Source organism: Jaculus jaculus, chromosome 12 (genome assembly GCF_020740685.1).
Source record: "Jaculus jaculus isolate mJacJac1 chromosome 12, mJacJac1.mat.Y.cur, whole genome shotgun sequence".
NCBI classification, from domain to species: domain Eukaryota; kingdom Metazoa; phylum Chordata; class Mammalia; order Rodentia; family Dipodidae; genus Jaculus; species Jaculus jaculus.
Window position 1 is genome coordinate 49,330,433 of NC_059113.1, and position 19,699 is coordinate 49,350,131.

Consider the following 19,699-nt stretch of genomic DNA (forward strand, 5'->3'; position numbering starts at 1 on the left):
TCCCTCAATGCTTGCTTAGGACAGTGGAGCACAGAGATCGCCATGTAGCCCTGCACTTGGGGATATAGACCTTTGAGTACACAGCTGAATAGAGGAAAGGGACTCCTTTGCCTTGCCTATTTGTCACCTACACACAGTGCACACAAGAAGTTGGCTGTGAGATGTGGTAGGAAGGAAACTGTATCAACATTTAGACAGGTTGATTTAAGAATAAAATTTACTCCCAACTGTGCCTTAAGATAATTTGAAATTTCAAAGTGCCAAGAGTGCATAAAAACATGTGCATTGATGCTTCAGTGTGAGCTTGTGTTTATTAGTGAGCAGTCCTGTGCCTAGGAGTTTATAGGCTTATTAATAAGCAGACTTGTGGCTAGAAGTCCATAGGTTTATTAATGAGTATTCCTGTGCTTAGGGGATCTAAAGATTTATTAATTATTGATCTTTTGGCTAGGGGTCTATAGATAGCAATTGTGGAGTTCCCCATATCTCACTATGACCAGGTGTTTTGGGAGGGTGTATATATATGTATGTATATATGTTCATGTGCCTGAATATAGGGGCATATGTTCCACAGCACACATGTGGAGGTCATAGGACTTTTGGGTGTCAGTCTTCATCTTCCACTTCGTTTGAGGAAGGGTCTTTCATTCTCACAGTTGTTCCACTGTGTTGCTGAGCTAGATGGTCCACAAACTTCCAGGAAATTCTTTTGTTTCCACCCCTCTTTACCTGGCATGTGAGGGTTATAGAAGCCTACCATAGCTTCTGGCTTTTATGTGGGGTCTGAGGATCTGAACCCAGGTACTCATGTTTACATGACAAGTGCTTCAGCCACTGAGCCAACACCCAGCCCTCACCATGACAGTTTTGACTATTACTTCAATTGATACTCTGCACAGTCACTGCCTCTTTTCAGAGAGGGATCTGTAATGGGATCCCCGGTGTCAGCCCGAAACACAGATCAATTCTCTGAGCTATTTTCCTGTCTGTGCATTCCTAATATGAAATTTAACTTACAACTCAGGCACAGGAAGAGATGAGCATAGACAGGAGCATGATGTAATAGCATTGTGTATGTGAGTGGCCCACTAGCATGGGCCGGGTGGTGAACGTGGTGTGGACACACTGGCTGGAAGAGGACTGGGTGATTTGCATCCTGGCCAGGACAGAGTGTGGAGGCTTGAGATTTCATCACTGCTCACTCAGCAGTTTTCAATTCATCAAATATTTAGTTCTGAAATTTTCTATTAATATTTTCAAACTGTGGTTAATCGTGGGTGACTGAGACGTGGGAAGGGGGAAACCAAGGATATGGGAGGCTGTGCCACAGAGAACACTGCACTGGAGTGCATAGGACAGCTTCTTGCTAGCCAGCAAACCTGAAAGGCAGCAGGTAGGGGAGGGTGTCCTCCTGCTGTCATGTCATATGGCTTCAGATAAGGCCTCAGGGGGGTTGTGGTATGTCTTGTTTTTATTTTTGGTTGGACTAGGAGGGAATGTTATTGGCTTGCTTGTCTGTTTTTCTTGAGATATAGTTCAGAGCTTTGAAAAACTGTTGCTGGATATACTTTACAAAAACACTTTGTTTCCAGTAAGTCAGCGTTGCTTCATCTTGCTTGACTATGCCCTGGAGAACAGCTCTCCCCACTTGCCCAAAGCACAACAATTTTTGACTAGAATCTTTTCAATAATGTTTTCTTGTCCTGGCATCTTAAAAATGCTTGGTGGTTTCCCAGTAACCAGTAATGCACCCTTATATTTCTAGTCACTGTCAAATGTCATCTTGTTTAACTTTGCTTATTTTGCAGTTTTTTCAGTTTAAAATCATAACAGTTACTTTAAAGTGAGCATTTTCATATAAGCTGGTCCTAAATAGTCAACTTCAGAAAGCTCATGGTGACAGTGCAGTAAATGTGCCAAACCTTAAAACCAGGGGCTTCTGGAGGTAGTGTGTGGCGGAGGAGAGAGCAGAGCAGGGGTAGACCTGTGCCACGCCAGAGAGGATGGCCACGTGATTCATATCTCCCTGGCACTACTTGCCTGCTGTCAGCTGACCACTGCATGGTTCGCTTGAAGCTTTCTGCCCCATACCAGATGAGATAGGTCATTTCTCATTTTCCTTTGGCTCTGCTAACTGTGGCTTTGCCCCAAAGAGGAGAACTGTAGTGAGCTGTATAGCCCTGGCCCCTGCTTGTGGAGGTGGCCGCCTTCAGGGAAGGTAGGGAAGCTTTGGAAGCAGATGGACTGGCTTGCCCCTCATTTACTTGTGGTGTGCTCTGAGCCCTGTTTTTCTGATTTGTTAAATGAGGATAATAGCACTAGTGACCTGATAGGGTTTGTTGGGACATAAGAAACAATGTGTGTATTTCCTAGTACATAAAGCCCTCTCAATGGACATTGGTTATTTATTCATGCTACTGATTTTCACCATGTGACCTACCTTTGATACAGAATGTTAAAATTTTTCATGTCTTCTTCTCTGTCAGTGTTTAGTACCTCTTAGGAAGCAACAAATGTTTTTGCATGTTTTTCATTTATATTTTACTGGCTATCTGAGAATATTTGATAAGCTGTGGAGAGTACTTATATAGATGTTTGCTTTTTCCAGCAGAGAGAAGGAGTCTAGTTGCTGAGGATGTCACACTTTGTCTTAAGTCCTGTCTTAGACACTGGTTCAATGAAGGCCTCCAGGCTCAGTTGTAATGAGATACAGTGTCGTTCTTGTCACCATTAAAATTACACAGACACATGTAGGAAGGAAGATAAAACTCCTTACGTGTGCAGGTCACTTCCTTTCCTCCTCATTGTAGTTGGCAAGCATGGTGGATTTTTCTAGGTGAGCTTTCCAAAAGAAACATTTTCTATATTGTTTTCTTCCTACTTCTCTGCCTCTGATCAGCAGTTGACATGTTCTGCTGCCTCTTCCTTGACTTGGAAAGAATAGAGATGATGTTGATCTTTTGGGAAATACATGTTAATGGTACTCTGGATAAAATACTGCCTTAGAGAAAGATCCTTGCCCAGTGAGTGTTGTTTGGTCAGTCTTGGTCTTGTGGTGGGCAGCTCCGGCGGTGGTCCCTGTTGGGGCTGGGTCTGCTGCCTCAGACACAGTGGATGACACCTCTCAGGGAGGTTAAGGCTGTGGCCTTCCTCTCACCTCTGGTCTTTCTTGAATCACTCCACCTGGCCATGCCATGTCCAGAGCCTCTGACCTGCCTGGTACAGGGCCCTGATGGTTGACCAACAGCAGGACAGGAGCCTGGGAGCATGCGTCTCTGGTCCCCAGAGACATAGAGCCAAAAGCAGCCGCATATTTTTCCAGCTTCCTGACCTACATAATTCAAAGTATAAGAAATATTTATTGTTTTAATTGTGGTGTCATTTGTTTTGTTAAATATATATGTGTATATGTGTATTATTAGTTATGTACACAGTGTATAATACACAATCATGTTGGTACCTCCCTGTCCTCCCCCCTCCACAAGGACCCTCCTCGTTGGGAAATATGGGTTGTGCATTGTGGGGTTAGCCCTCAGTTACCGGTAGGAGGAAATGTCTTTGTGCATAATGACCCAACATGTGGCTCTGACATTCTTTCTGCCCTTCTTCCGCAAATTTCCCTGAGCCATGCTGGGTTCATTTGAGGACTGCTTCACTGATGAAGTCTTGGGAGCCTCTGTGTCTCTTGATCTCTGGTATGGTAGGACTTAAGTATTCTCTGTGTCTGTCTCCTTCATCCTTGTGCTGGTACTAGGCTCACCAAGGAAGCAGCACTCTTGCTCATTTCCCCAAATACTCTTAGTTTCAGCTGGGGCCCTTTTGAGGTGTGATGGGCTGATTCTATCCTTAGAATCTGTGTCCATCTGAAAAGAGAAGCAAATTCTCAAACAGAGGGTGAAGTTAGCACCAGATAAATGGGATGACCTTTGTTTTTTTAAAGAATTTAATAGGTGTAGGCCTTCTTGTAGTCCTTGATTGGTGGGGGCTTGATAATGGACTCATTTTTGGACATGGTTCTGGCTTGATTCCCAGTTCCAGCTGTGGGTTTCATTCCACTGAGCAGATCAGTTAGGCAAATCAAGAACAGTTGGTTTCCCACCATGGCTGTGTGCCACTATTGCACTTTTGTGAGCATCACATCAAGTTGTTTGCTGCTGAGTAGCTTAGACCACAAGTTGCTTGGACATATGCTGGTCATTTTTCCCCAGTCACCCATGTAGCACCTTCTGGCACTAGATGAGCTAACTCTGTAGGGACTGACTCTCTTCCAGCTTCCAGCAATGTCATTGCTTGTTACTTTCCAACAGCATATGGTGTCTTCAGCAGCAGGGTCTTACTACTAACCTTTGGTGAATCAAGTTATTTGTAATGCACAGTGACTAATGCAGTACCCTACCATTTGATTGTTAGAAATGTTGCCACCACTTTTTTAGTAAAGAACTTTGTAAAGACCATGTGGCTATAGTGGTGGCAGCTGGGGATGAAAATGGATCATCATGAACCATAGCAATACTTCAACTAGTTTTTGAAAGTAAGACTATATTCACATGATTATAGTGACATGCTTTTCAAAAGTTCAGAAATATAGAAAAACAAATGAAAAATGGTCCTGGGTTATGGCTGGGCTGTGGCTTGGTGGTAGAGTACTTACTTGCCTGGCATATCCAGGGCCCTTGGTTGGATCCCAAGCAGCACAGAAACAGAAGTTAAGATAGATATAATGATACTTCAGCAAATATTATCATAGAAGACATATAAGCACTTACAAAATACACATAACTTTGTGTGTAATGAACAAAACTTCAGTGTATCTTTCTCTGACAATGTATGGGGCAGTAGTTAAAAAGGTTTGCAACAACAAAAAGAAAATGTTGCATGGGCTGAGGAGGTGGTTCAGCATTTAAAGCCACTTGCTTGCAAAGCCTGGTGGCTCAGCTTTGATTCCCCAGTACCCACATAAAGCCAGATGCACACAGTGATAGATGCATGTGGAGTTCATCTGCAGTGTTAAGAGGCCTTGGCATTCCTCCTCCCTCCCTTCCTCTCTCATCTTTCTCTTTCATATATACTTTTTAAGTTTTTTTTTTTTAAATCATTTATTTATTTGAGAGGGAGAGAAAATGGGCAAGCCAGGGCCTCCAGACACTGCAAATGAACACCAGATGCATGTGCCCCTTGTGCATCTGGCTTACATGGGTCCTGGAGAATTGAACCAGTTTGCTTTGGCTTTGCAGGCAAAGAGGCCTTAACTGCTAAGCCATCTCTCCAGCCTCAAATAAATATTTTTTGGAATGTTTTCCTTCGAGGCAGGGTCTTACTATAGCTGAGGCTGACCTGGAATTCACTCTAGCCCCAGGCTGGCCTCAAACTCCTGTAATCCTCCTATCTCAGCCTCCCAAATGCCAGGATTAAAGGCAAAAAAATACTTTCTAAAAATGCATTTGCAAGATCTAGGTTGAACTCTGTGTGGAGGGTTTTTCTTTTCCTCCTTCCCTCGCTCTTGCTTTCTTAATGCTTTTTAACATGCTAAAAAGCCTCTGAGAATAAAAGTATTATAGTACTCTAAACAATATTCACAAACTGAAACTAGATATTTTTATGTTTTTTGTGTAATTGAGATAGTCTGTAAACATGCCCTGATTGTGTACATAGCTCACTCCTCTGACCATGGGTTTTTTGTTGTAAAAGCAAGTTGTTTGTTTTGTAAGTAATCCCTGAGCCCTGATCTACACATGCCTTGACAGAGCCCTCCGACACAGAGCTTGCAGGGTCTGTTGCAAAGAGCATCATAACCCAAAGCCGTGTTTCTTCCTGTCATTCACAGAGGACATGATCTCAAGTGAGCTGTCTGAGATAGGGGGTTTTAAGTCATTCAAAAGTCACATTAAAAAAAAAAAAAAGACATTTAGTCCTAGAAATTGAGGTCAGTGCTAATCATCAGTAAATGCCCACCATATAATGTCTATGTGATTTTCAGTCTGAAGTAGTTGTTCAGTGTCCCCTTTTGTTAGTATGGCTACTTTGTCCATGGAGATCCAAGAGAAGGCAAGGTGAGGTTCAGACATTTAAAAATATGGTATTTTATTTTACCTTTTAGTTATACTAAAACATACGTTATAGCTAGAATTGTTATATTAAATTGTTTACATATTGTGGTATAATTGATTGTGAAATGTCAAAACTCTCCTTAAATTACTGTGAGTGAATAGCAAAGGGACGTAACACTGTCTGCCACACTGACTTGAGGGCTTTGGTCTAGGGGAATTGCTAGAGACCTCAGATTATCAGAGCCAGCAGGGAGTACTGAGGGTGGGGATCTCCTTAGTGGAGACATTACCTTCTCATCTGGCAAACACTTGATCTGCTTAAGCCTTTGCATGGCCACACTACTGCTTTAAAGGCTTTAAAAAATGTATTTATTTATTTATTTGCAGGCAGAGAGAGAGAACAGAGATAGATAAAGAAAGTAGGTGTGCCAGGGCCTCCAGCTACTGCAATGAACTCCAGGTGCATGTGCCACTTTGTGCATCTGGCTTTTATGTAGGTACTGGGGAATCAAGATCAGATTTGTTAGGCCTTGCAGGCAAGTACCCTAACCACTGAGCAATCTCTCCAGCTCCCTTTAAAGACTTTTTTAATGCAGTATAATGTAAGACGTCTATTCTCTAGGAATTGTTGGTGTCTTCCCAAAATGTTGGGTTAAGTGATAGAAAAATTATAAGCAGCTGTTTGACATTTCAAGTATATTTTCATCCTGTCCAAATAACAGGTGTCAGGTTCATGTGCCCTGTTTCTATAGCTAGGTATGGGATCCTGAGCCCCCCCCCCAAAAAAAACAGTGGACCATGTGCCCTGTTTCTACAGCTGGATATGGGATCCCAAAGCCCCCACACAATGGCCTTTATAACTGAATAAAGGCAACACATCAGACTGTGGAGGCTTTAAATCAGGGTTAACTATTTTTGGCAGTTTGATTTCTGAGGGACTTAATTAACTGCCCTATCAGTATAAAGAGCAACAATAGATATGTATTTTGTTTCATGACTAAATCAATTTTGCCACATATAGTAGTGATTGCTAATTCCTACCCATTTTCACTTTTCTGGAAAAAGAGTTTTATCCCCTGTGCTGTGACAAACACATAGCAAGTAGGCATTTCGTAGCCTTCTATGATGACATGTGATCAAGCTCCAGCCAGTGAGATCCAAACAAAGGTTGTTGGCCCATGTTTAGTCAGTGTCTTTCTTGGCCATTCTTTCTTTTTGCCCATTCCTTGGTTTACAGATGTGATGGTAAAAGCCTTGAGCCTTTTGTACCCTAAACAACCCCCGAAGACAGAAGATGCAGTGTGAGTGGAGCAAAGGAGAAACAATGAGGGACTGGCTTTCTGACTTGGCAAAGCAGCCATATGTGATTCTTGTGTAGCTTGGAGAATAAAATGATACCAAAATTTTGTTCTTGACCTCCCATGTTTCAAGAAAGTGGCTAAATCAAAGTAGTTAACATTGTAGAACTCTGAAAGAGGCTGGACTTAGGAAAGCAGGCAGTGAGAAGGTGGGACCTTTGCTGAGATCGGTAATGATGTATTGACTCCTGAAAACTTGACTAGTGCACAGCCCAGAGGCGGATGACTGTTGAAGCCTTTGAAAGAGCCTGGGGAACATACATATGAAACTGAAGCTCTGAGTCAGTGTGGGCTCGTTATAGCAGAAGGACAAGATGGACGTTTTGTGATACCAGGTTTGTGAAGGTAGCAAACACTCCAAAGGTCTTTCAAGACTTCAGAGCAAACCCACCTTACTGCTGGCCAGAGATGGGTGGCTTAATCTTCAATACAGATAACTGCTTGGAATTGTGAAGCATCTCTTAGGTGAAAATTTGTACGATCAATGATTTTCAATGGTTAGAAAGTTGTTAGTCACCTTTGGAGGATGCTGGGAAACCACCCTGTGGCTAGGAAAGCAGCCTTTAAAAACCACAATTATGAACTCATTGTATGGTTGACAGATCCTACAGAAAAGGCCCATTGGACTGGGGTTCAGAGCTGTCCACTTTGCGTGTATCAGGGAGCAGAGAGCGTCTGATTTGAGTGTGTAGTTTGGGGCAGCTCAGTCCTATACGCAGCCCTATAGTATGCCCTGTTGCCAGTGGCAGAAATGACTTATGTTTCCTCAGTCTTCCACCACCAAATGTTCATTAGATGAACAGTTAAAATTCTCTATTGATTTTGCTAAGCATTACTGGCAGTCACCATTTATTTGTAGCATAGTTTATTGTTTATTTTTATTATCATCATTAACTGTTTAATGTCACTTAGAAGAAAACAATTTCCCATAGATTTGTTTTTTGTACCCCATCCATGAATACAGGAAATATTAAATACCTAGATAATTGGAGTTCAAAGTGGTAGGTATAACATAGCAATCATGGTAGCCATTCAGTAGCATTTTTCTCAACTGTTTGTTGATGTTTAGAAAAATTGGTGGAAACTTTTAGATGGGTTAGGAATACAGTGATTTTTTTTGTCACTTAGAATTGTAGGATCCTAGTGTCCAAATATTTGCTGATTAGTAGGTTTTTAAAACTAAAAAAAACTTACTATAGAAACTCTGCTGAAGTCTTGTCATTACTGTGTGTAGTTCCCACAACTGACTTCCGGCACTACAGGACCTACACCTTCTCCGTGCCACACCTAGGTGCTCTGCCCATCACACACCAGCCCCTGGCTACTCAGTTCTCCGCACGCGTCACTGTATCATCAGGTCTATGGGCTCCCCACTGTCACTTCCCTCCTCCTCCCTCTAAGCTCAGCTCCAGCCCCACAGTTCTCTGTGGTGATCACTTCCTTTCAGAGCACCACAGGTACCTCCCATCCATCTCATAGAAAGCAGACAGATTACTGAGTGAGTACTCATAAGACACCTAGGATGCTTATATAGAATAATTAATCCATGGCATCTGCTCAGTAAGTCAGCATGGACTATTACACAGCTTTCCTTCTCTTTCATGCTTGTTAAAGTTCTAGCCTGCTCTGTGCCAGCCAAATAGCTAGAAATTTCTAGGAGATAAAAAAAAGAGAACCTTGCTAATTCACCTCTTGGTAACATCTCATGTTTGGTTTTGCCCAGCAGTACTACTGACGAGGGGGTGGGGGAGAGAGAGAGTGCTTCATACAGACACCAACAAACTTAGTGGCTTCACTTCTCCTTGGGGACCTCCACTCAGGTACAGCCAGGTCCTTGATGCTGGAGAGGCCACAGAAAGAATTCCAGATGAGTCAGAGTGAAACAGAGTCTCCAGTCTGCTAAGTGATGCAGCTGGAAAGGTGGGGGGGGGGGGGGCGGGGGAGAGGGAGGAAGGGAGGGAGGTGTGTTTGTCTGTGTGTATGTATGACAGTGGTCGTGTATGTGGACCCTGTGGCTTTCTGAGTTACATTTCTCAATGGATACAGTTCACAAGGATTAATGATAAAGCAAAATTAGAATTTAAAATAAAAGTAAAGTTTAAAAGCTGAATGAAAACACCCAAGCTTCTTATCTAAAAATTTGCTGTTGTAAATGAGATTGTAAGCTGGAACTGTAGACCTGCTGTGGCACCCAAAAGAGACCAGCTGTCTGATAGGATAGCCTGCACTGTAAGCAGCTGTGGAGTGGGTTGAGTACACCCCACAACTCTGTAGGTCCTCATGGCTATGAGATTCACATGTGGACCGGCTTAGGGTCAGTTCTTTCCAAGAGACTGACTGTATCCTCATTACCCTGCAGCTAGTTAGCAGAGCATAGAGCTGGCTGTAGTGCTGAAAGATGACCATACAGCAACAGCCAGCTCTAGGGCTGAAAGAGAACCAATACCACTGGCTTGCAGTGAGACTGCAGTGCTAGCATCTGATGCTCAAGTCATGGAAGTAAATACTTACATAGAGGAAAGAAACAGCCTACGTGAAACTGGTAAGACAGATCAGAAAAAGACAGATTACAAAGCTAGACTGAATACCCAATCCTTCGGCACCAAGGTGACATCCTATGCCCGTCAGCAAGATTCAGAAACTTGAGGGAGCCTGACTTGGGCTTCACAGTCTAAATGAAACAGACACAAACCCACCAAGCAGATGGTAACCTGTATCGGCGCGCTGTGCTGGAGAGCTTAAAGCAGCTGCTTAAGGAAAGTCAGGGCAACATCGAAGCAGTTCAGCCCTTGTAGTAGAGAAACCTAACCGAGATGAAAACTCATGACAAAATTAACTCCTTAAACTAAAAAATGTACTCAGCCAAGTTGGAAACACAGAAGGCATCAGCAGCAGAAGTGATCAACTCAAGGCATACTGCTTGAAAACACTGTTGGAGGAGGGGGGAATGAAGAAGGCTAATGGGAATGTTGGGGCAGCATTAAAAAGGCAAATAAGCTGGGCATGGTAGTGCATGCCTTTAATCCCAGTACTTGGGAAACAGAGTTTATGAGTTTGAGACCACCCTGAGACAACATAGTGAATTCCAGGTCAACCTGAGCTAGAGTGAGACCTTACCTTGAAAAACCAAAAAAAAAAAAAAAGGCAAATATTTACTATTTACTTTTGTTCAAAAGGGATTTAAGAATGCCTAAGCGATAGAAAGAATATAGAAAACTTCCTGCACGTAAGAAGGATAAAGATACCCAGACACAGCAAGTTAAAAGTCACCATTCATTTAACTCAACCAAGCTTCAGACACAGAAGGTTAAAGGTCACCAGTCATTTACCCCATGATATAAACTGACTCTCAAAGATTAAAGGTGAAAGTCCTCAAGGCAGTAAGAAATGGAACACAAAAGAATGGCAGACTTCTCAGTAGAGACCTCACAGGCAGGAGAGATTGCATGAGATGCCAAGAATACTCTACCCAGAAATGCTGTCCTTAAAAAAGAAGGCAAGATAAGAACACTCCCAGAGAAAAACTGAGGCTATTTTTCCACCAGCCCTGACCTGTAAAGAATGCTAAAGAAAGTTCTTCAGATTTGAAGGTGGATATTAATGAGTAAGAAGGAGGTCTAAACTGACTGCTGAGATTAACAAGACAAATTGAGACTACTCTAGTATTAATAACACTATGTGCAACAAACCTTACCTTTACAGAGAGGGCTAAAAAAAAAAAAAATCAAAGAATTAGTGATATGTTAAGTAATAAAATGGGACACCAAAAATTCATAACAGGCAGAGGAATAAAGTAAAAATATAAAGTATTTTTGCTTGTTTTCAGACAAGGTCTCATATAGTTCATGATGGCCTCAAAAATCCCTATGTAGCTAATAATGACCCTGAATTCCTTGCCCCTCTCACTTCCATCTATAAAGTGCTGGGATCTGAACAGGTGTGTGACGTCATACCTTGTTAGAGTATTTAGTTTTTTAAAAAATATATTTTATTTATTTATTTAAAACAAGAGAAAGAGAGAGAGAGAATGGGCAAGCCAGGGCCCCCAGCCACTGCAAACAAACTCCAGAAGCATGAGCTCCTTTGTGCATCAGGCTTATGTGGGTCCTGGAGAGTTGAACCTGGATCCTTTGGCTTTGCAGGCAAACACCTTAACCACTAAGCCAGCTCTCCAGCCCTAGAGTATTTCTTAATTAGTGGTTATTTTATTACTCTTAGTCCATATTTAAATAAAATGAAATATACATTAAACTTAAAACTGTACAAATGTCATTTCAGAACACATTGTTGAACACATAGATGCAGATGTGCCATCTTGGAATCTGGTCATTATTTTCTTATCTACTTTTCAGAGAGATGTGAACAAAAATTACTTCACTGTCCTTTTCTCTGTAAAACAATTTATTTATTTATTCATGGGGAGGTGATAGAATGGGCACACCAGGATCTCTGTGTAGCCACTGCAGGCAAACTCCAGATGCATGTGCCACCTTGTGTATCTGGCTTACATGGGTCCTGGGGAATTAAACCTGGGTCCTTTGGCTTTGTAGGCAAGCACCTTAACTGCTAAGCCATCTTTTCAGCCCTTACTATCCTTTTAAAGGTGGGCAAGAACTTTCAGTCTGAAGTGCTAGATGTTCAAAGGTAGAGACTGGCAAACCTGAAGTTACAGCTGCCCTCAGCTTTTCAATGGGAATAATGCTGAGGATACAACTACCCATCCTGGTTGCTTATTGTTTCTTTGTGAAAGGGTCTTGCCAGGTAACCCTGTATGGCTTTAAATTTATGGTTGTCCTTCTACCTTAGCCTCCAGAGTACAGCCCCATCCATCTTTATATCTTGGTAACTATTGCACTAGAGAAAAAATGTACTCTTTGTGGACCAAATGAACACAGTGAACTTGTGTAAACAGTAAGCCATCTATTTCCTTCCTCCCTGAAACTGGCCCCCAGGTGTTCTGGCAGCCCAGCAGCCATTTCAAAATGAGATATGGATGAATCTTCATTTTGTGGCGATTTCGTACTTTTCTTAGAAGAGAGGAACCTACACCTAAATTGCCTGCTTTTGTCTAGCTTTCTGCCTGATAAGGTCCTGACCTTTTCCCTAGGAGATACGATTGATACTATAGTATATAGAGATGGATTGGGTGAGTTAACCTCTGACTTGAGTTTACCCTAAACTAGGCTTGTTTGTTTGAGGCATGGTCTCAGACTAGTCTAGGCCTATCTCTGCCTCCCAAGTGCTGGGATTAAAAGTGTGTGCACCATGCCTGGCTAAATCAGGCCTTTTATTTTATGGTTATTATTTTTGTTTACATCATCAATATGGTTTCTTTTTTTTTAATGTTTTTATTAGTTTTCTATTCAGCAAATACAGGCAGTTTGGTACCATTACTAGGCTCATCCGTGACTCACCCTCTCCCTAATGGCCCCTCCTTGTTGATGTATATGGGTCGTGCATTGTGGAGTTAGCCCACAGTTATTGGTACGAAAAATGTCTCTGCATATCATGACCCAACATGTGGCTCTGACATTCTTTCCGCCCCCTCTTCCTCAAAATTTCCCTGAGCTATGTTGGGTTCATTTTTGGTCTGCTTCGGTGATGAGGTGTTGGGAGCCTCTGGGGCTCTGGCTCTCTGATTAGGTAGGAGTTGATTTTTCTCTGTGTTGGTCTCCTTCCCCCTTGTGCTGGTATCTGGTTCATCAGGAAAACAACACCTTTGCTTATTTTGCCAATTTTCCTTAGTTTCAGTCGGGGTCTTTTTGAGGTATGATGGGGTGGCTCTCTCCTTAGGATCTGCATCTATCTGAAAAAGAGAAGCAGAATCTCCAACAGACAGTAAGTTAGCAACAGGACAAATGAGATAGCCCTTACTTTTTTTAATACAGAGTTTAATAGGTGTAGGCCGTCTTGTACCCCATGTAAATCAGGCCTGTTAAACCACTGCATTCCCTTGGAGTTGAGGGTTAATCAGCTTCCTAAGTTCCTAAGGTTAGGAACTGACAACACCAACCCCAAGGGCATGACCCTGACTCTACCAGGAGGGTTTTCTTGGCTCCTGGGTGCAGGGCACGTCCAAATGAGTATCTTCAACGGGAGATGCCAGCAGGAGCAGTGGCATGTGCACTGCAAACATAAACAGCACACAGAAAAGCCAGTTTTCATGATAGTGGCCTTTATTTTTACTAATATAATTTTTTTTTTTTACAACCTGTTCACCATGCTGGACTCTCAGAATTTGACTTCTCAGTTTAGTAGCTTTATCTGAGCCAGAGTAGAAATATCAAGCTTGATGCAACTCTATATCCAGTGAGTGGACTTCCAGACTCCACTGCTTGTCCAGTGTGGCCTGGTGATACCTGCATGGTGCCGGAGCACTCACCAGCAACCGTCACAGGCTCCTACATCACTTAAGATGTAAAATTCTCAACTACCTCCTTGGCATGACTAATTGCATAAACTCACATATTAGATCCTTTCATCTTGAGACATAGACCTTTGGCCCTGAGCTGTTTTGTATTTTTTTTTTTTTTAATAAAGGAAACACTTCAAACTATCTCCTACTTTTCTTCTCTCTCCTACTTCTAGGGGGTACGCAGAGGTTACCCCGAGCCATAGGGATGTCTCTGGCCAAGGAGCTCATCTTCTCTGCACGAGTGCTTGATGGAGAAGAAGCCAAAGCCATGGGCCTGATTAGCCATGTGCTGGAACAGAACCAGGAGGGGGACGCTGCCTACAGAAAGGCCCTGGACCTGGCGAGAGAGTTCCTTCCTCAGGTACTTGTGACTGGAGCACTTGTTATCTTACTTTGAATCACTGCGTACCACACACCAACCTAAGGTAGCAGCGTCTCCCACACCTTAGGCATACTTGCCTTGCTGTCCAAGAGAAGGAATACATGGTAGCTACAAAACTGGGAATACTAGAGTTTCACTATTAAGGTCCTTCAAAATCAAAATTGAAATGAAGATAATCTGAAGGTCACACTGGAGCTAAACTCTTGATACTATTTCACACATATGGCATGACTTCATAACAGATACTTTTTAAATTTTTATTTTTATTTATTTGAGCAAGAAAGAAGCAGAGAGAGAGACAGAGAGGAAGGGAAGGAGAGAATGGGCATGCCAGGGCCTCCAGCCACTACATCTGAACTCCAAACACATGCACCACCATGTGTATCTGGTTTATGTGGGTACTGGGGAATTGAGCCTGGGTCCTTAGGCTTCTCACTCAAGTGCCTTAACCACTAAGCCATCTATCCAGCCCCATAGAAGATACTTTTAACTTGTTGACCAGCTAAATTATCCAACCTAAGCAGCCCCCATGGAGAGATAGAAAGATGTGTGTGGTTACACTAGACCATCACAGGTTACAACACTTTGAAGCACTGTTTGCCAGGAAGCCAGGAGCCCTCTGGTCTTTTACTCTGTTATGTCCTATAGCTTTCATTACAGTAGTTACTGAGACGGGCTTCATGAGAAGCTGTAGTTGTTGGTGCGGGGTATGTTGTTTCTTTGGTGTTTTGGCATTGCTTTCACTATTCCATACATGATGTATCTCCTCACAGATACGTTTGCAAGCTCTAGACACACTGCTCACTTATGACTGTACATAGTCCTGTCTTAGATGGTTCTTTTTCTGCTGCTCAGGCATAGTTTGCAAGAGTCCTTTGGTCTAAAATGAGTTTAACAAAGAGAAAGAGACTCCTTTGCCATATGAATGGTTAGTGATAATTTGTCCCTTAATGGAACTTGATGTTTCATGGCTCTTCTAACCATTTGTGCCATTTGTGGAATAAAAATAAGTTCCTCTATACATTAGGATCCTTACTGCAAGTAGGACTCATAACTACTTGGGGGCAGTGCATCCTTATAGACATGTCAGAATCTCTCTCTTAAAATGAAAATCATCCCTCATGGGTCCAGTCCAATGTCCTGTACCAGTCTAGAAGGTGTCCTTGGCCCTCACATGGGTCCAGTGTCCTGTATCAGTGTAAAAGTTGTCCTTGACCCTTACATGAGCACCCTTGCTTTCCTCTGACCCTCTTCCTCTAAGAGCTGTCAGCCAAGGGCTTCTAAATCACACTATCAGGACTACTTCTTTTGTTTGTATGTATAAACATATGTATGTATGTGCATGTGCATGCATGTTCATGTGTGTGCAGGTACATGTACATGAGTACGAGTGTGGGGGCCAGAAGTTGACATCTGCTGCATTCCTTACTCACCCTCCACTTCACTTACTGAGGCAGCATCTCTTATTTGAACCCAGAGCACACCACTTTATCTGGTCTAGCTAGCCAACTTGCTCCAAAAATCTTCCTATCTCTGCCTTCTGCGTGCTGGGGTAACATATTGGCTGCCACACCCATCCATGGGCTATGGAGAACCGACCTTCAGTCGTCAACTTGGCAGCAAGTGCTTTATCCACTGAGCCATCTCTTCAGCCCAATTCTTGTCCTTTCTAATCAGCTTAGGAGTGGCTGGCTTTCTCAGGACTCCCAGAAGGCACACTCAGCCTCACTCTTAGTGGGAAGAGCAAATCTAAAGATTTTGATTGTGACTGTGGTTTTTCCTAGAACATTTAGAGGAAATACCCATCTAAAGAGAAGCTAAAGGCCACGGGTATCAGGGGCAGTAATAATTTAGAAAAATACTGGTTTACTGACTTCCCTTGACTTAAAACTTTACAATCAAATCATATCAGTTGAAATCAAGGGTATGTTTAAAGAAAGCATTGGCATCTTTCTGATTCTGGCTGCTCAGGTCTCTGCTCAGTAGGAGGAGACCCATGCCCAGGATTCCTTAGCTGCTGACTTGTGTTTTCCTTAAACAAAAGTGGCAAAAGTAGTGATTGATGAAGGGATGAGAAGGACAGCATAGCTTGTACCCTGTGGAAGCCAAACTCTCAATAGCTTTCAGAGACAGATGTATTCTCCAGATGGAATTTAGTTTCTTGATCTCAGTTTAAATTAGCCACTAATTAGTGAGACAAAGACTTATAAAGACAGGTATTGAAGACCATTCAGCCTCCAACTGTATATGTACTGCCTGTCACCTCCGATGTCCAGTTTGCTGTGAACAGAATCCTGTGGAATCTGAGTAAGTTGAAATTCCCAAACTCCAGTCATTGTTGGCTATGCCATAGACCCAGCATTGGGAATTTTGGAAGTTTATTGAGCTATTCCACATAAGCACTAATTAAAATTTATTTCTTTAATTTGAATTTTAGGGCCCCGTTGCAATGAGAGTGGCAAAATTAGCAATTAATCAAGGGATGGAGGTAAGTTCCTGTGTGCTGTTGGAGTGGATAGTGGAAATTCTGTGTTATTTTGTCATGTTCCAAAATATAGTTGCTTTAATGTTGTTGTTACTGAAAGCTACTGAGGTTCCTTTTAGCATCACAGCCACAGAATTCAAGGTGTCCTGTCAGGGGCAGGGGTGGTGGAAGATGTCCTGCCACCTACGACAAACTTGTTTCTTTGCTGTTGAGTTAGTAGATTCCCTGGCTAGTCACTCACAGGAAACCAAACGACAGAGGCATTCTGTTTCCTCCGTAGCAGCATGCATCATCAAAAGCATTTCAAGAACTTCTTAGCGCCAAACTGTGTGTTGCTGTCCACCTGTTCTGTGGGATAAACACGTTACCCAGGAGCATCTGTAAGGTGTGCAGGGTCACCCCAGAGAACCTGACTATGAAGGGGCTGGGCCCTAAGCCGAGGGAGCGAGGCAGGTGAGGGCAGTGCAGGTACTTTTATGCTTTGAACAGCTTTTATATCTAGGTAAATTATGGGACTCCCAGGAAAGGTGTCTCCTCCTTGCAGAAATGAGCTTCTAAATCTGTCTGGGCTGTATGCCAGTACAGAGAGATCAGATTTGTTTGCAGGAAATTCAGTTTCATGAATTTGCGAGTATTTGATTTACTTATTTCAGTGCTTTCGCCTGACTAGCGAACACTGTAGATAGCCCTTACTGTATGCCAGGCTTTATTTTTGTCTAGTTGCTGCTTTATAAAGGCTTCATTTACTCCTCACATACCTCTATTAGCCACTTGTTTAGACATGTCTCTGGAGTACAGAGAGGTGACATAACCTTCAAGTCACATAGCTCTTGAGCGGCTGTCACCCTGCAACCCCAGGAAGCCTGGCTGGAAATCTCAAGCTGCACCCACTTCTGCTTACTTGTACTAAATCAATGGATTCTGTTGTTTGGGGATAAAAGTATTAATTTTATTGAACTTACGTGTTCTTTAAAGTCACTTCTGCTAAAATGAAGTGTGTTTTCTCCTCAGGTCGACTTAGTAACAGGGTTAGCTATCGAAGAAGCTTGTTATGCTCAGGTATGTGATGTCACAACTTCATGTAGCCTTCCAGCTTATGTGGGCTTTCCACATAATTCCACAAGCAAGATCACCGAATCCCATTCCAAGATTGTACAAATGGGTTGGAAGTACTAGTTTCTGTTGTTTTGCATGCCTGCCTGCCTACCACATAGTGATGGCATTAGAGACTGGGTTTGTCTGAAGTTCCGAGCCTTCTCACTGAAAATTCACTAATAAGGTTTTCTTTTTATTTTTCTTTTTTGAGGCATGCCCAGCAGACTGGCTTTTTTTTTTTTTTTTTTTTTTTTTTTAAATGTGAGAGCATGTGCATGGGAGAGAGAATTGGCATGCCAGGACCTCCAACCAGTATAATTGAACACTAGATACTTGCGCCACCTAGTGGGCATGTGCGACCTTGTAATTGCCTCACCTTTGTATGTCTGGCTAAGGCTAACGTGGAACCTTGACAGTCAAACATGAGTCCTTAGACTTCACAGGCAAGAACCTTAACTGCTAAGCCATCTCTCCAGCCTGAAGTTTTCATTTTATATAAAGAACAGTAGTGCTTTTAATGTTTGTTTTGCTTTATTTTCAGTGTGGATCAACTCAGGGCCTCATGCATGCTAGGCAAACCTGCTACCATTGAGATGTAACCTCACCTCATAGTATTCTTTCTATAGAAGAAAAAACATTTTTGTCTTCTCTTTTCTTACTTGAAAGATAGAACTTTATTTTAGGACATCTAAAGTGACAAAAGAATCTTATTATACTTTCTCTGAGAGTTGAAAATTCTATCAGATCCCATGTAAACATGATGGGGTTGGGAGTTAGTTACTCTTCTTCTGGTTGGAATATATAAATCACCTACCATAGATGAGAATAAGTTGTGAGTGAAGTAAGTTATACATGTGTCAGAAGTGGATGGCTTCAACTCCAAGAATATAATGCATACATACATACATACGTATATACATATACACACACGAATGTATGTATGTATAATATAAAGTATATTTGGCCAATGTCTTCCAAAAATATAGAAAGTATATTTCTAACTTATTTTTTAAAATTTATTTTTATTTTATTTTATTTACAAGCAGAAAGAGAAAATATATATGGGCACATCAGGGCCTCCAGCCACTACAAACGAACTCCAAATGCATGTGCTGCTTTGTGTGTGTGCCTTTATGTGGTTACTGGGGACTCAAACTCAGGTTGCTAGGGTTTGCAGGCAAGTGCCTTAACCTCTGAACCATCTCTCCAGCCCCTAACTTATTTCTTGAGGTCATTGCAGTCCTAGTAACTAAGCCAAATAAAGGCATGCCAAAGAAAAATTCTATTCTCTCATGGATGTGACTCAAAACATCTTTAATAAAATTGTCAATTAAATAAAAAGCTAATATATTTTTACTCTCATCCAATTGGGATTTATTCACATACGCAAAGTTTGGTCAGTTTGGTTTTTTTTTTTTCCATTTTTTCAAGGTGTGGTCTCACTCTCTCTAGCCCAGGCTGACTTAGAGTTCACTCTATAGTCTCAGGGTGCCCTTGAACTGCAATCCTCCTACCTCTGCCTCAGTACTGGGATTAAAGGTGTGAGCCACCACACCCGGCTAGTCAACTTTTGAAAATGAGTAAATGTGATCCATCACTTTAATAAACAGATAAAATTGTGTGATCATATCAATAGATTTTTAAAAAAGCATTTATAAAAGCCAGGTGTGGTGGTGTACGTCTTTAATCCCAGTACTTGGGAGGCAGAGGTAGGAGGATCGCTGTGAGTTCAAGGCCACCCTGAGACTACATAGTGAATTCCAGGTCATCCTGAGCCAGATTGAGAAAGAAAAAGAAAGAAAGCATTTGTAATTAAAAATTACTAACAAACTGTGTAAAGTAGAACTTTTGCAACTTGATAAGAATATCCATATTTTTAAAAAGTCCTAGTATTAAGCAGTCATGATCGAACTCCCC

General features: G+C 42.1%; 1 protein-coding gene across 2 annotated transcripts in view; it reads left to right on the forward strand.

Annotated features, from left to right (window-relative positions):
* The window catches only part of Auh (AU RNA binding methylglutaconyl-CoA hydratase), a 129,166-nt gene that overhangs the window by 106,196 nt on the left and 3,271 nt on the right, over positions 1–19,699 (forward strand). For both annotated transcript variants that reach the window (XM_004668347.2, XM_045131167.1), the window contains exons 7-9: positions 13,994–14,181; positions 16,640–16,690; positions 17,699–17,746. In XM_004668347.2, coding sequence (XP_004668404.1) covers positions 13,994–14,181; positions 16,640–16,690; positions 17,699–17,746 — 287 coding nt within the window. The remainder of the gene's footprint in view (positions 1–13,993; positions 14,182–16,639; positions 16,691–17,698; positions 17,747–19,699) is intronic.